Raw genomic sequence first — 14,540 nt, 5'->3', positions numbered from 1 at the left:
GGAAATCCCCATGCCGTTTTTATCAATGAACTTTTATGTGTATTGTGGACCGACAATTCATTATAGCCACGAGTAGTTTTAAATAACTCCCTTTACAGGCATACTATAGACATCCCCAGGTACGAAATTTAAAGAAATATTACACTTTTATTGTTTCACTTATTATTAGCATTATTAAAATCACTGCTCCCGGACATTTTTAAAACTTTTTTTGCATTGATACATGTCCCCTGGGACAGGACCCAGGTCCCCAAACACTTTTTATGACAATGCCATGCATAAAAGCGTTTAAAATTAGCACTTTTTATTCATGTTCGTGTCCCATAGACTTTAATTGTGTTTGCGTGTTCAAACAATTGTTTTGCCTGTTCGCATGTTCTGGTGAAAACCAGACATAGGGGTTGTTCGGTCATCCCTATTAAAGACATTATAAAGCTTTCTACCTGCACCTTGAGTTTTTCACCTGCGTACAATGTGCATTGATCACATAGTTTCATGGTGTCATTTGTTGCTAGGTCCATAGTGAATAAATCTTCCCATTTCTTTGTCAGTAATTTCTGTTTGCCTTCAAACATGAGGCACGTGGCATTTCACCACACAGGTTAATGCATAAAATTGTGAAATCTGTCTGTATTCTAACAACTAACACTTCTTGTTGAGAAGCTACTACATATCCTACAATCTGTTGGTCTCTCAGTCTAGTGAATGGGTAGGGGTACATCGTACCCCATACTCATTCACATAGGGTAGGGGGCTGGAATCTGGGGGCCCCCTTATTAAAGGGGGGCTCCTGGATTCTGATAAGCCCACCCCCCGCAGACCCGAACAACCAACAGCCAGGGTTGTTGGGAAGAAGCCCTTGTCCTCATCAACATGGGGCCGCAGCGCCCCCCTTCTCCAAAGCACCCCCCATGTTCAGGGCACGCAGCCTGGTGTGGTTAAGGAGGGGGGGCGCTCACTCATCCCCACCCCCTTTCCTGACTGGCCGGGCTGCGTCCCCTTTATGTTCATACCAGGTGACGGGGCTAGCAAGGTGTCAATCTCGCCGATGGAGGCGGCGACATTCACTTCCTTTGCTAGTCCCATCTACCTGGAGCTGTGTGCGGGCAAGTCCGTTCATTTCAAAAGTCCGGCGGACTCCCGCCATAGTCCGGCGGATTGTCTGCCGGGCCTAGTCTGCCAGAAAAGTCCGGTTGTGTGTGGGCAGGTCCGCTCGTTCAGAAAGTCCAGCGGACCTCCACTGCAAAGTCCGGCGGTTTGTCCACCGGACTAAGTCCGCCGGATAGTCCGGTCGTGTGTACGCGGCATAAGAATAGCTTTGCTGCATCATTAGCAGGAAATCTCAGATCACTTGATTGCTAATAGAAATAAAACATACCTGGGTTTGGTTTGAGGCAGGCTTGACGAACATGAATAAAATTTGTGTTACTGAATCCAAATTTTTAATGTTAAAAAACAGTAATAGCAATATAGTAAGTAGTAGTAATCGTGTAAGGCTAATAATCAAGGGGTTGTCAAACAAATGGCATGGGGAGCTGGGCATTATCCCGTGGAACATGCACTAAAGTAAAAAACATTTTAAAAAATTCCATTTGACAGGAACAGAATTGTAACAACATTAAAATGGAAAATTATTTTAAATAACATGTCGGGGTGGGGGGGGGGGGTGGTTCAGGCAGGAGGTCAGCAGGAGGAGCCAGTGAGGGTTGCAAGGGATCCAGCAGACTGTCTGCATTTTGGTTCCGCTGAGAAATTCTACTACTACTCTGTCAGGTTTTTTCTGCTGCCTGTGTTCCCACTTGGGAGAATATCCGTCTCTTAGTCCTGGTTCACATTGGTACGTTTTGACATGCGATTTGACATGTCAAATCGCATGTCAAATCGGCGGCTATTGCCAGTAATGGCACCGTTCTAATTGGTGCAACTCTGCATTTGCGGCACCACACCGATTTCAAAAAGTAGTTTCTGTTCCACTTTTTGCAATTTCGGGCTGCAATTTACATTGATATCCGTGCAGAAACCTGTCTCTAAAATTGTGGCCAACATGCGGGAGTGAAATTGTGCGAGATCAGCTGAACTTGCACGGCTTAATTGCTGCAGCTCAGTATTAACCTTTGCTTAGTAGCACGTCATCACACCCTGATAAACAGAGTGGTTGATTTACTAAAACTCGAGTGTGCAAAATCTGGTGCAACTGTGCATGATATCCAATCAGCTTCGAACAATCTGTTCAATTAAGCTTTGACAAAAAAGAACCTGGATGAGGATTTGTTTCTATGCAGAGCTGCACCAGATTTTGAACTCTACAGTTTTATTAAATCAACCACAGAGTGCCCCAACAAAATACCCAACAAAATACCCGACAAATTCAAAACTAGAAAAATTTTCACGTGGAGTTGGGATTTAACATTCACAGAAATACAATACGCTATTTCTTACAAATCAAGGGGAGTAGAAAATTCTGGACAGCCGCACTCCAAATGAAATTTCTCATGCCTTTATTAGAACTGTTTATATATATATATATATATATATATATATATATTACTAATTATTTGTGCACAGATAGTATATTTTATATTTGGTGCTTACATATTGTATGATCACAATTTGGTTTAGTTTGGGATTAATGGTTCTTCAACATGTGCTGATACCTCATAAGATTGGTGTCATCTGGCAGGGCTGTTTATTTCAGCCAGTGAGTTAGCCAATCAATTAATCAATCAACTCTTCAGTCACATGTTTTATCACAAATAGTATATATTTGTTAGCATTTTTAGTGAACATTAACTATGAGTAAGAACTACGTTTAGTGTGAAACGTGCAGCTGTTTTTGGTTCTGTATTACTTTGCCGTGACATGTACAGTGTGATCCTGATGTTCTAATAAAGACACGAGAAATTTAATTTGGTGTGCGGCTGTCCAGAATTTTCTACTCACCTTGATTTGCTACAGTATATGCATTAGCCAGCACCTGTGGTTCTTCATTTCCTGGAGGAAAAACCTTTTTTGTTTCAGCAGACCTACCTGGAGCAGTGGTAACCCCATCTCTTTGCGCTATTTCTTACATTTATACAATCAACAATGAAACAGATATTTTTACTACAACTCAAGAGGAGTTCATATGAAGAGCAGAATAACAAAAACTAGAAGAGTGCCTTTTCTAATTACTTTTATTGGTGCTTCTCAAATTGTCAACTCCTTACCAGTTTCACTTTCTTTTTATCAACTTATATCAAAAATAATGTCAGTTATGGAATACAAAAATAAACTCTGCTCATACATTCTAAACAGATTATTCAAATAAATTTTACAGATAAAAATGAAAGTAATGTATCAACAAGAATGAACAAAGAACACAGGCAATAGATATTATTTTTAGATCTCCTATTACGCACCATGTCACATATGGCCACTCTTTACTGAACACGGTTCTTTACAGTCAATACCCAATTTGTCAATGTCACAATTTATATTTGGTGTTATGTGATTAAGTCTCCAAGCCATGTATTTTACTCACACAATCTATCATTATATACAGTAAGCACACCGCATTCATGCTTTATTGCACAGTATGTATTTATCAAAAAAATCAGAAAACTGCTAACTTTATTTCACCACCATTTTGTTTACACCACACTTGTGATTTCTGATTGAATAGTATGATCATGTCCATATAGAGCCGTTCAAATGGCTGGCAGAAATGGTCTCACCTCTAGCTAGCTCTTTTTCAAACTTGACTTCCTACAGCCACCATGTGGTCCCAAAAGGAACTGTGTCGGGCACTGAAATGTCTATGCCATGTCACACACACTGATTTCCTAGGGAAAGCTCCAAACTAGCAAAGACTTTTGGCAAGTCTCCCTTGCATATATCCCAGATTCAGAAACACTAAAGCTTTTAAGCATTGAGTACACAGATTTGCATAGTAAAATAAATTTTAACACATATGGGTTAATTTACCAATGAAAAAAAGGCTAATCACTTTGCAAGGGAATATTCTTTTGGTTTAGTAAATGTGGTGAAAATTCATTTTACAAATAATACCCAATCACATACAAGTGATTGGGTATTTTTTGCACATGATTGGATAGTGGAATTCAAGAATTTCACCTCATTCACTAAGCTAAGAAAAAATCCAATGGCAAAGTGAAAATTCCCTTGAAAAGTGAACATCATATTTGCCTTTAATAAATCAAAACCATATAGATTTTACATAACAACTTGCTTCCTTATAGTTTGTTTTAGTTACAGTATAAACTGCATTTATTTAGAAACTACAGCAAGTTCACAGAAAACCACTACTGACCATAAAGCATGAAGAAACCCACTTCTACTATTACAAATAAATAATTTGACATTAAAAATGAGAACACACAATTTTCTGTTGAAATCCATGATATAGGATTTTTAATAAAAAGTAATTTATGCTTTATGTAAATGTATCTTTGATGACACATGGTGATGTATAATAAATCTTTCAGAGAAAACAGAATTATATTGGTTAGTGATAAATTGATTCTTACCTGCCGATGTTTTGATAATATCTGATGTGTTCCTGAGACCCATAAAGTCAAATTGGTAAAGTCTCCAAGATTTTTGATTTGTAGCTTCCACTGAGTTTTTCCTCCATCTGTATATCATTTCCTCCTTTGGGTAACCATCTGTTAACAAACAAAGATCTTATCTTTATCAGTCAAGTGAAGCACTTCATACTGCTTTGTCCTTGTAAGACATTGTCTAGCAAAGTGCTGCTTCTAATATTTAGAGGGAAAGCATAATTAGCTTTGGTCAATTTGATTTTGTTTTAGTTTTACGCATTTCTTGCAAGTTTATTAATTATTCCAGCTTTTATTAATATAAAAACTTTATTTTGAAAACAAACTTTTAACCTTAATACTATTTGCAGGTGAATCAAACTTACATTAGGAGGAATAGGGAGAGGCATGCTGCCAATGGGTGAGTAATTCCACAGTGTATTTATTACCTTTTCCCTGCTCTTTAGGTTTATTTTAGGTCACAAATGTTACATGAACTTTCAGAACTTGCAGCTGCTACTCTTGTTATGGTAAATATGAAACATAAATTGTGATATATCCCACAACAAGGGTGGCACAGTGGTGTAGTGGTTAGAACTCTCGCCTAGCAGTAAAAAGGGTCGCTGGTTCATATCCCAACCATGACACTACCTGCCTGGAGTTTGCATGTTCTCCCCATGCCTGCGTGGGTTTCCTCCAGTTTCCTTCCACACTCCAAAGACATGCAGGTAGGTTAATTGACTTCTGTCCAAAATTGGCCCTATTATATGAATAGGGAGCTTTGATTGTGGGCTCCTTGAGGGTAGGGTCCGATGTGAATGTGCAATGTACAGGGATAGGGACAATTGTAGACACTCACTCAGGGTGGACTGGTGTCTTTATTCAACCTTACTAACTATGTAACTATGTAACAACACATTTGTCAGATTAACCACTTGCCAACCGCAGCATCCTGATTTACGTCAGCAGAATGGCAAGGGCAGGCAAAAAGGTGTAACTCTTTGAATTTTCAACACACCACGGAAGCGTGCCTGCAGGTCCCGCAAACTCGATGTTCATCCGGCAGCCCACATTTGCGAGGAGAGGCAGAATGGGGAGATGTAAACAAGGCATTTCCCTGTTCTGCCTAGCAACATGACAGAGATCTACTACTCCCTGTCATTGGGAGCAGTGATCTCTGTCATGTTGTAGTGAGCTAATCTCCCCTACAATTATAACATATCCAGGGAACACACTTAACCCCTTGATGGCCCCCTAGTGTTTAACCCTATCCCTGCCAGTGTCATGTATACAGTAATCAGTGGCTATGTGTTGCTCTGATCGCTGTATAAATGTCAATGGTCCCAAAATAGTGTCAAAAATGTCCAATCTGTCAGCCATAATGTGGCAGTCCCTATAAAAATCGCAGATAGCCGCCATTACTTTGAAATTTCTTTGTGAACTTAAATTATATACAAAGTCATATAGGATAGAGTAACCGTAGACTTAGCAGGAATTAAAATGATGAGGTTGATTTACTAAACACAAATTGGCTAATCACATGCATGTACTGTATATTCCCAAGGTTGCCATCATAGGAACCACCATCCCTAAGATTAAAGAATAATAGCAAAAAACATGATTAAACATGCAGCTTTAAAGGTGCCTAATAATATGATGCACACATACCACTGTTAAAATTAAATCACTGTATTCAATTCATATAAAAGTGTTAAAATAATAGCATGACATAATCCATCATGGCTTGTTTGCTATATTTAAAAATATAACACATAAACATTTTTTACAAATTAGTTTCACAGCTTGTCATTGATCTTTCCACCCTTACCTCGTACCACATGGCTCCTTTGTTATTGTTAGAATTGAAAAACTTGTGAGTTTTGGATGACTTTAGCTGGAGGGATTTCAATGACTTTAGTAGTAGGGGTTGGAGGATCAACGACAAGCTCTGAAAATAAATTAGTAAAAAATGTTTATGTGTTATATTTTTGAATATACCAAGCAAGCTATGTTACATACATAGTTAGTCTGGTAAAAAAAAGACACAAGTCCATTTAGTTCAACTAATAAAAAGGAAAAAAATAAAAATACCCCCCCCCCCCCCAAAAAAAACCCATAAAAATCACAAATACACAAGCCTATAACCACAGTTGATCAACAGGAAGGCAAAAAAAAACAAGCAAAGCATGAACCAATTTGCTTCAGCAGGAAAAAAAATCCTTCCTGATCCCATGACAGGCATCAGATATTTCCTGGATAAACTTTACCTATAAATGTTAGTATTATGTTAGTTGGATTATGTCATGCTACTATTTTCTTTGCCTTTATGCAGCCCATCTAGAAAGGGTGATGAGGGTAGTGCTGGGAGGCCTAGACAGTTGCATTTGCAGTTACAGTAATAGGGATTTCTATAATCAGACAGATTCATAGAATAGCTTGTAGCCAGGATTGGCTAAACCAAATAGTTTGCTGTCTCCCTAGTGCTGGGGTTTTGCATGTGGTGGACCGGGTTGAAAAATTACTGGGAGGGGCTGGGCATGTTCCAGCTGTCTTGGTTCATGTTGGAACCAATGACAGAATACATGGAAGGTGGATGCTCCTTAAGAATCAATTTAAAGAACTAGACTGCAAGTTAAAGGGAAGGACCTCCAAGGCTCAGGAAAGATAGCAGGAGATTAGTGAACTGAATGCATGGCTAAAGACCTGGTGTAAGAAGAAGGGAATTTTGGTTTCTAGAGCACTTGGCTGACTTTTTTATTAAATAAGATGATCTGCACCTACATGGAAGGGGGTCTGATGTGCTGGGGGGGAGGTTTGTGGGGAGGCTGGAGGCATATTTAAACTAGGTTTGAGGGAGGAGGGAAAGCTAGATTATATTGGGGCAGACAGCTCAGATAGGGAGGTCAGTCCCTATTCGTGGGTGGAATGGGGAAAGATAGGGGTAGGGCTATGGAAGGTAATAAGAAGAGTCCCATATTACAAACAACCATTGGTAATGGTACTATTTGTACTAAAATAAAAAAAAATATGCAAAATACGTGTGCAAAATGTGACACATATTAAAGTGTTTGTTCACAAATGCCAGAAGTCTGCCAAGCAAAATAGGTGAGTTGGAAGCTTTGTTGCATGAAGAGAACTATGATTTAATTGGTATTCCTGAATCTTGGCTTCGTTCGTCACATGACTAGGCTATTAATATTCCTGGCTATGTTCTCTTTCAGAGAGACAGGGTAAAACGGAAAGGTGGTGGTGTCTGTCTCTATGTGAGAAGTGCTGTTAAGATAACATAGAGGAAAGTTCAGGGGCTGAAAAAAAACATCCAGCTGCTCCAAAACACCATTTACCAGCAGCAGTATACATGAAGCCTTAATGAGGAGGTGAAGACTCAGCTCCTTGCACAGATAGAAAGGGCTGCAAGGGCTGCAATGGCTGGGACAGTGCTAATAATGGAAGATTTTAACTACCTGGAAATTGACTGGAGTAATGGCACTACAGGAACATTTAAAGAGCAAAAAGTTAGAAATGTATTATCAGACAATTTTATGGTACAGTTCATAGAGGCCCTGACTAGGAATGATGAGCCATTGGACCTGGTAATCTTAAACCATGCAGAGATTATCAATAATGTTCATATAAAAGAACATTTGGGTAGCAGTGAACATAACATAATTTAAATTATTACTAACTATAAACACATACCGGAAAGATAAAAACCCTTAACTTTAACCACTTAAGGACCAGAAGGATTTCCCCCCTTAATGTCTAGGTAATTTTTTGCAATACGGCACTGCGTCGCTTTAACTGAAAATGTTGCAGTCATGCGGCGCAGTACCCAAACAAAATTTACATCCCTTTGTTCCCACAAATAGAGCTTTCTTTTTTTTTTTTTTTTCCAAAAAAGATTTTATTGAAAAACTGCAAGACATACAAACGTGCAAGTCATATAAGCATCTCAAACATAAGGTGCTGCCATGACCTTAGCTACTCGCAATACAGACAACGCTAATACCCTGCTACATAGGTCGTGGCTAATAGAACATTGCTATACAGAGGCACAACTGATTAGCAAGCACCGAAATAATGTGGACCTATCTTATAAAGAGGCTTACTCAGGTCGTGCCGGGTAGTGCTGGGCCAGAGTCCCCAGCCTGCAGGACCGGTATCCGCCGGACCCGCTAGGGTGCGTAGAGTTGGCGTAGTTCCCGACACTCGTGACCGAGTGGGAGAGCAAACGGCTGCTGTATTCAAGCCCCATAAAATGAAATATTCCAGGTTTGACTGAGGAAATGTGAGGGGGCAAAAGGAGTGAGGGGGGGGGTAAAGGGAGAGGGAAAGAAAGTAAAGAAAGTAAGAGCTTTCTTTTGGTGGTATTTGATCAACTCTGCAGTTTTTATTTTTCCTCTATAAACAAAAAAAGGTGACAATTTAGAAAAATATATATATATATTTTACTTCTTGCTATAATAAATATCCCAATTTAAAAAAATAAAATAAAAAAATTCTTCATCAGTTTAGGCCAATATGTATTCTTCTACAAATTTTTGTAAAAAAAAAAAAGCATATATTGATTGGTTTGAACAAATTCTACAAAATAGGGGATAGATTTATGGCATTTGTATTATTTATTTTTTTCTAGTGATGGTGGCAATCTGTGATTTTTAGTGGGTCTGCAACATTGCGGACTGATCGGACACTTTTTTGGGACAGTTAACATCTATACAGTAATCAGTACTATAAAAATGCACTGAATACTGTATAAATGTCACTGTCAGGGAAGGGGTTAATTGTGTTTCCTTGTGTGTGTTTCTAACTGTGGGGGGTGGGACAGACTGGAGGAAGAGACAGATCGCTGTTCCTAAATACTAGGAACAGCAGATCTGTCTCTTCTCTCCTTTCAGAATGGGAATTTGTGTGTTTACATACACAGATCCACGTTCTGGCTCTCGCGCCCATGATCGCGGGTGGCCAGCGGACATCACAGCCACTGGCCTCGCCGTGCAGCCTGCTATGGTTCTTAAAGGAACTGACGTACAGGTATAGCTATTTGTGAGAACAAGCCGACCTGCCTCCATATAATGATGGCGACTGTTCGGCAAGTGGTTAAGAGAGTAAATTTTCCAAGGATGAAGGCTGCTCTCCAAGACTTAGATTGGTAGGGAATATTTGCATTGAAGAATGTGGAACATCAATGGGAATTCTTCAAATGGACTGTATGGGACCACACTGTAAAATATATTATTTCCATGGGCAATACATTTAAAAGGCTGTTCATCTAAAAGAACATCTGGGTAGCAATGACCATAACATGATTTCATTTAATGTTAGCTGTAAACAACAAACACTTAGAAAGATAAAAACACATAACTTTAAAATGTAAAAAAACTTTCAAGGCTGAGGGCTGCTCTCCAATACTGGGAGGGGATATTGGCATCAAAGAACAGAAATGGGAATTCTTCAAAACAACTGTATGTGAACACATTGTAAAATATAAATATAATGTAAATATAAGCTATAAATAATAAGAAAATAACTTTTATAAAATATAAAAATGAAGGAACACTATCTTATATACACTAGAATATAACAGAATATGAAAAAAGGAAATCGAGGCCGCAAAACTTCAAAACAAATGGCAGATTGGAAAAGATAGTAGGACAAACCCAACAAAAATCTTCAAATATATTAATAGTAAAAAGGTCAGGTTTGAGCATGTAGGCACGTTACAAAACAATCTAGAGTGGGTTACTAGGTACAAAGAGAAGGCACATTTATTAAATACCTTCTTCAGCTCTGTGCATACAAAGAAGCATGGGGAAGCTCATGTCCATAATGGGGATGTAGTGACACAGACCTAAATGATCCACAATGACTCAAAATTGATATGGTCCAGAAATATTTAGACAGAAACAAGGCGGACAAAGCACCTGGATCAGATGGCATCCACCCATGGAGCCTAAAAGAGTTGAGCTCTGTCATTTCAAAGCCATTGTTTCTATTTTTTAGGGACTCATTAATGGCTGGAATATTGACACAAGGCTAATGTGGTGCCTATATTTAAAAATGGATCAAAGTCTTTACCAAGTAACTATAGACCTCTTAGTTCAACTTCTATAGTTGGGAAGATACTATAGAGTTTAATAAAAGGCCGCATAGAAGAGTTCTTGCTGTAAAAATATTTTAAGCAACAGACAGCATGGATTCGGGAAAGACAGAAGTTGTCAGACAAATCTAATTTATTTTTATGAGAAGGTAAGTAAAACCTTAGACAAAGGAGTGTCTGTGGATATAGGATACTTGTATTTTGCAAAAGTGTTTGACACAGTTCCCTACACATGAATAAAGGGTAAGGTAAAATCTACAGGCTTAGAAGATTCAGTTTGTAAATGGATAGAAAACTGGCTAAAACCATATTCAGAGAGTAGTGGTTAATGTACTCCGAATGGTCTAGGGTTGTTAGTGGTATACCCCAAGGTTCAGTTTTGGGACCCTTGCTTTTTAATATATTTATTAATGATATAGAGTCTGGGATTACAAGTACCATTTGTGGACTGTCTAATTGGGCAACTTAGATTTATTGTTGATAAATGTAAATATATTCACTTGGGGACTAAGAATATGCATGCATCATACATACTAGGGAGAGTACAACTGGGGAGTCAAGGATGGAGAAGGATCTGGGTGTTCTGGTAGATCATAAGCTTAATAATGGCATGTAATGCCAAGCTGTAGTTTCTAAAGTAAACAAAATTCTTTCTTGTATTAAGAGAGGTATGGACTCCAGAGTGAGAGGTATAATTTTACCCCTGTAAAAATCATTATTAAGACCTCATTTGGAATATACAGTTCATATTTGCACACCAATTCAAAAAAAGGATATCAGGGAACTGGAGAGAGTGCAAAGAAGGACATCCAAACTGATAAGAGGCATGGAGTAGCTCAGCTATAAGGAAAGATTAGAGAACTGAATTCATTCTCTCTTTAGAAGAGGCAATTAAAGGGGGATATGGTCAACATAAATACAAAAGTAATCAATATAATGAACTTGAGGAAAAGAGAAACAGAAAGGTTTCTTCACTGTAAGAGCTGTGAAAATGTGTAATAGACTCCCTCAAGGACTGGTTTGGTCAAGCTCAGTAGATTGCTTTAAAAAAGGCCTGGCTTCTTTCCTAAATGTACATAATATAACTGGGTACTATCATTTATAGGTAAAGTTGACCCAAGGAATATCCAATTGCCTCTCGAGGGATCAGGAAGGACATTTGTTCCCTGCTGGAGCAAATTGGGTCATGCTTTGCTGGGGTAATTATATTATATTTTTCTTGCCTTTTATTGGTTGAACTAGATAGCTTTTTTCAACAAGACTAACTATGTTACTACAGTATGTAACTATGTGAACTGAATACATTAACCGATTCCCGGCCAGCCGCCGCAGTTATACTGCAGCAGGTTGGCTCCCCTGTGCGAGCCGTTGTAGCTATACATCAGTTTGAGGGGTTGGGACAGCAGGCACGTGGGGATGCTGATGCATGTGGCCGATGGTTGTGGTGACCGCTGGCCACGAGTGATCGTGAACAGGAGACACAGAACAGGGACAAATGTGTTCTGTTCTGACAGCAGTGACAGATCATGTGTTCCTATTAGCAAGGAAGCACAATCTGTCACTTCCTCTAGTCAGTTCCCTCCCCCTTAAGTTTGAATCACCTAATAGGGAACACAGTTAACCCCTAGATCGCCCCCTAGTGTTAACCCTTTCACTGGCAGTGACATTTTTACAGTTATCAATGCATTTTTATAGCATTGATCTCTGTATTAATGCCAATGGTCCCAAAAATGTGTCAAAATTGTCCGATGTGTCCGCCATAATGACGCAGTCATGATAAAAATCGCAGATCGCCGCCATTACTAGTAAAAAAAATAAAATTATAATAAAAATGCTATAAATCTATCCCCTATTTTTTAGACGCTATAACTTTTGCACAAACCAATCAATATAAGCGTATTGCGATTTTTTTTTACCAAAAATATGTAGAAGAATAGATATCTAAAATATAAAAAAATATAAAAAAACATATATAAAAATTAGCTTTTAAAAAAAAAAATGGGGATATTTATTATAGCACAAAGTACAAAATATTGTGTTTTTTTTCAAAATTGTACGGGTGCAACATCACATGACAGCGCAATTGACAGTTAAAGCGACACAGTGCCGAATCGTAAAAAATGCTCTGCTCAGGAAGGGGGTAATTTCTTCTGGGGCTAAAGTAGTTAATGGAATTTTAACAGTAGTAGATGTGCATCATATTATTAGACACATTTAAATTCCCATGTTTGGTCAAGTTTATTGTTATTATTCTAAACGCAAACTGCCCCTAGTGCTAAGTGGATAATTTTATTAAAGGATAGAAGAAGAATTGCACTTACAGTTTCATTAGGAATACTAAAGAACCTCAGGTGTGAAGGTATTTATATTTACAATAAAGGCAAACTAATAATTCACTTTGCAAGAGGATTTGCAACAGAGCCTATGCAGAATGGAGTAAAGCTCTGCTGACTTTCATCAACCAATCACATGCAAGAAAATCTGCTTTATGATTTTATTTTTCTTGTATGGGATTAGGTATTAATTGCAAAGTAAAAACTTTACCACATTCACTAAACTCTGGTGCAAATTCTCTTGCAATGTGATATCTTTCCAACATGAGGGAAATCCACTTTTAACCAGCTGCTATAGAAACAAATGTCCTTTATAGTAATGTTCCCTTGTGCTCCTGTTCTGGTGACAACCTACATTTTTAGATTTACATAAAAAGATTTAATGTGGAGTTGGGATTTAAAAATTCACAGAAATACAGTAAGATATTTCTTACATTTATGCAATCAACAATGAAACAGATGTTTTCAAGACAACTCAAGAGGAGTTCATACAGTATGGGGAGCAGAATGACAGAAGCCAGAAGAGTGCCTACTCCAATTACTTTTATTGGTGCTTCTCAACTTGTCGAATGCTTACCAGTTCCTCTTTATTTTTATCAACTTATATCAAACATAAAGTCAGTTTTGTAATCCAAAAACAAATGCTGCTCATACATGCTAAACAGATTATTCAAAGAAATTCTACAGATAAAAAATGAAAGTAATGTAACAACAAGGACTAAGAACAAAGAATGTAGGCAATATATATTATTTTTAGGTATCTTATTACCCACCATGTCACATATGGCTACTCTTTATTGAACATGGTTCTTTTATAGTCACTACCCAATTTGTCAATGTCACAATATATATTTGGTGTTATGTGATCAAGTCTGCAAGCCATGTATTTTTACCACACAATCTATCACTATGTACAGTAAGATCACATAGAAAAACATCAAAAGTGTGGATGAGGTAATTGTGTCATTTTGTTTCTTTTTTTAGTTCGATAATGTTTGGGCTGCTTTACTATTACTTTACAAAATAATTGCTTTATAGTCTAATTAACAGGTGATATATGTAGCGCTACCCCCTCAGGACCCACTGGTACGTTACCCGGTCTTCCCCACTGTTTGCTACGCAGCCAGGCACAAGTGGATTCACACTGCCAGGTACAAACACACTTCAGCTCATTACTTCAATGACCAGGGGTCTAAAGGTTTTGTTTTTGTTGTTTTATTGGAGAACTTGGATAGGGTAAGGGATATAGTGGGATACTCCCAAATTAAACTATTCACACCGAGGACTCTAATTTCTTTTTATAGTTCAACTTGGCTGAAGTCCCTGCAGAAGGCTGATAAAGACGTATTTACAGCAGCAGACTGATTGCAGAACAGAGCAATGTCCCTTAGTAAAATAATGGACAGTCCTGGACAAATCTCTAAGAATACTAGCCAATGTTCTCTTTGTGTGGACCCTCAGCTGACTTAGAGCACAAGAGGGGGATTAAATAAGGCTTCTTAGGATGTCCGTACTCACAAGGCTCCTGAAGCACCACCGGCAGCCTTTTCTCTCTGTGATCCAAGACCA

The 14,540-nt window shown here is 38.3% G+C and overlaps 1 protein-coding gene across 1 annotated transcript in view; it reads right to left on the bottom strand.

Annotated features, from left to right (window-relative positions):
- Positions 1–14,540, bottom strand: part of GABRG3 (gamma-aminobutyric acid type A receptor subunit gamma3) — a 901,118-nt gene that overhangs the window by 165,314 nt on the left and 721,264 nt on the right. The window contains exon 6 of the mRNA XM_077482776.1: positions 4,527–4,664. Coding sequence (XP_077338902.1) covers positions 4,527–4,664 — 138 coding nt within the window. The remainder of the gene's footprint in view (positions 1–4,526; positions 4,665–14,540) is intronic.

Source organism: Lithobates pipiens, unplaced genomic scaffold (genome assembly GCF_037356315.1).
Source record: "Lithobates pipiens isolate NorthernLeopardFrog02 unplaced genomic scaffold, aLitPip1_a1.2 Scaffold_16, whole genome shotgun sequence".
Lineage (NCBI taxonomy): Eukaryota > Metazoa > Chordata > Amphibia > Anura > Ranidae > Lithobates > Lithobates pipiens.
Note: the sequence above shows the minus strand (reverse complement) of the source record. Positions and strands in the feature narration are given on the sequence as shown.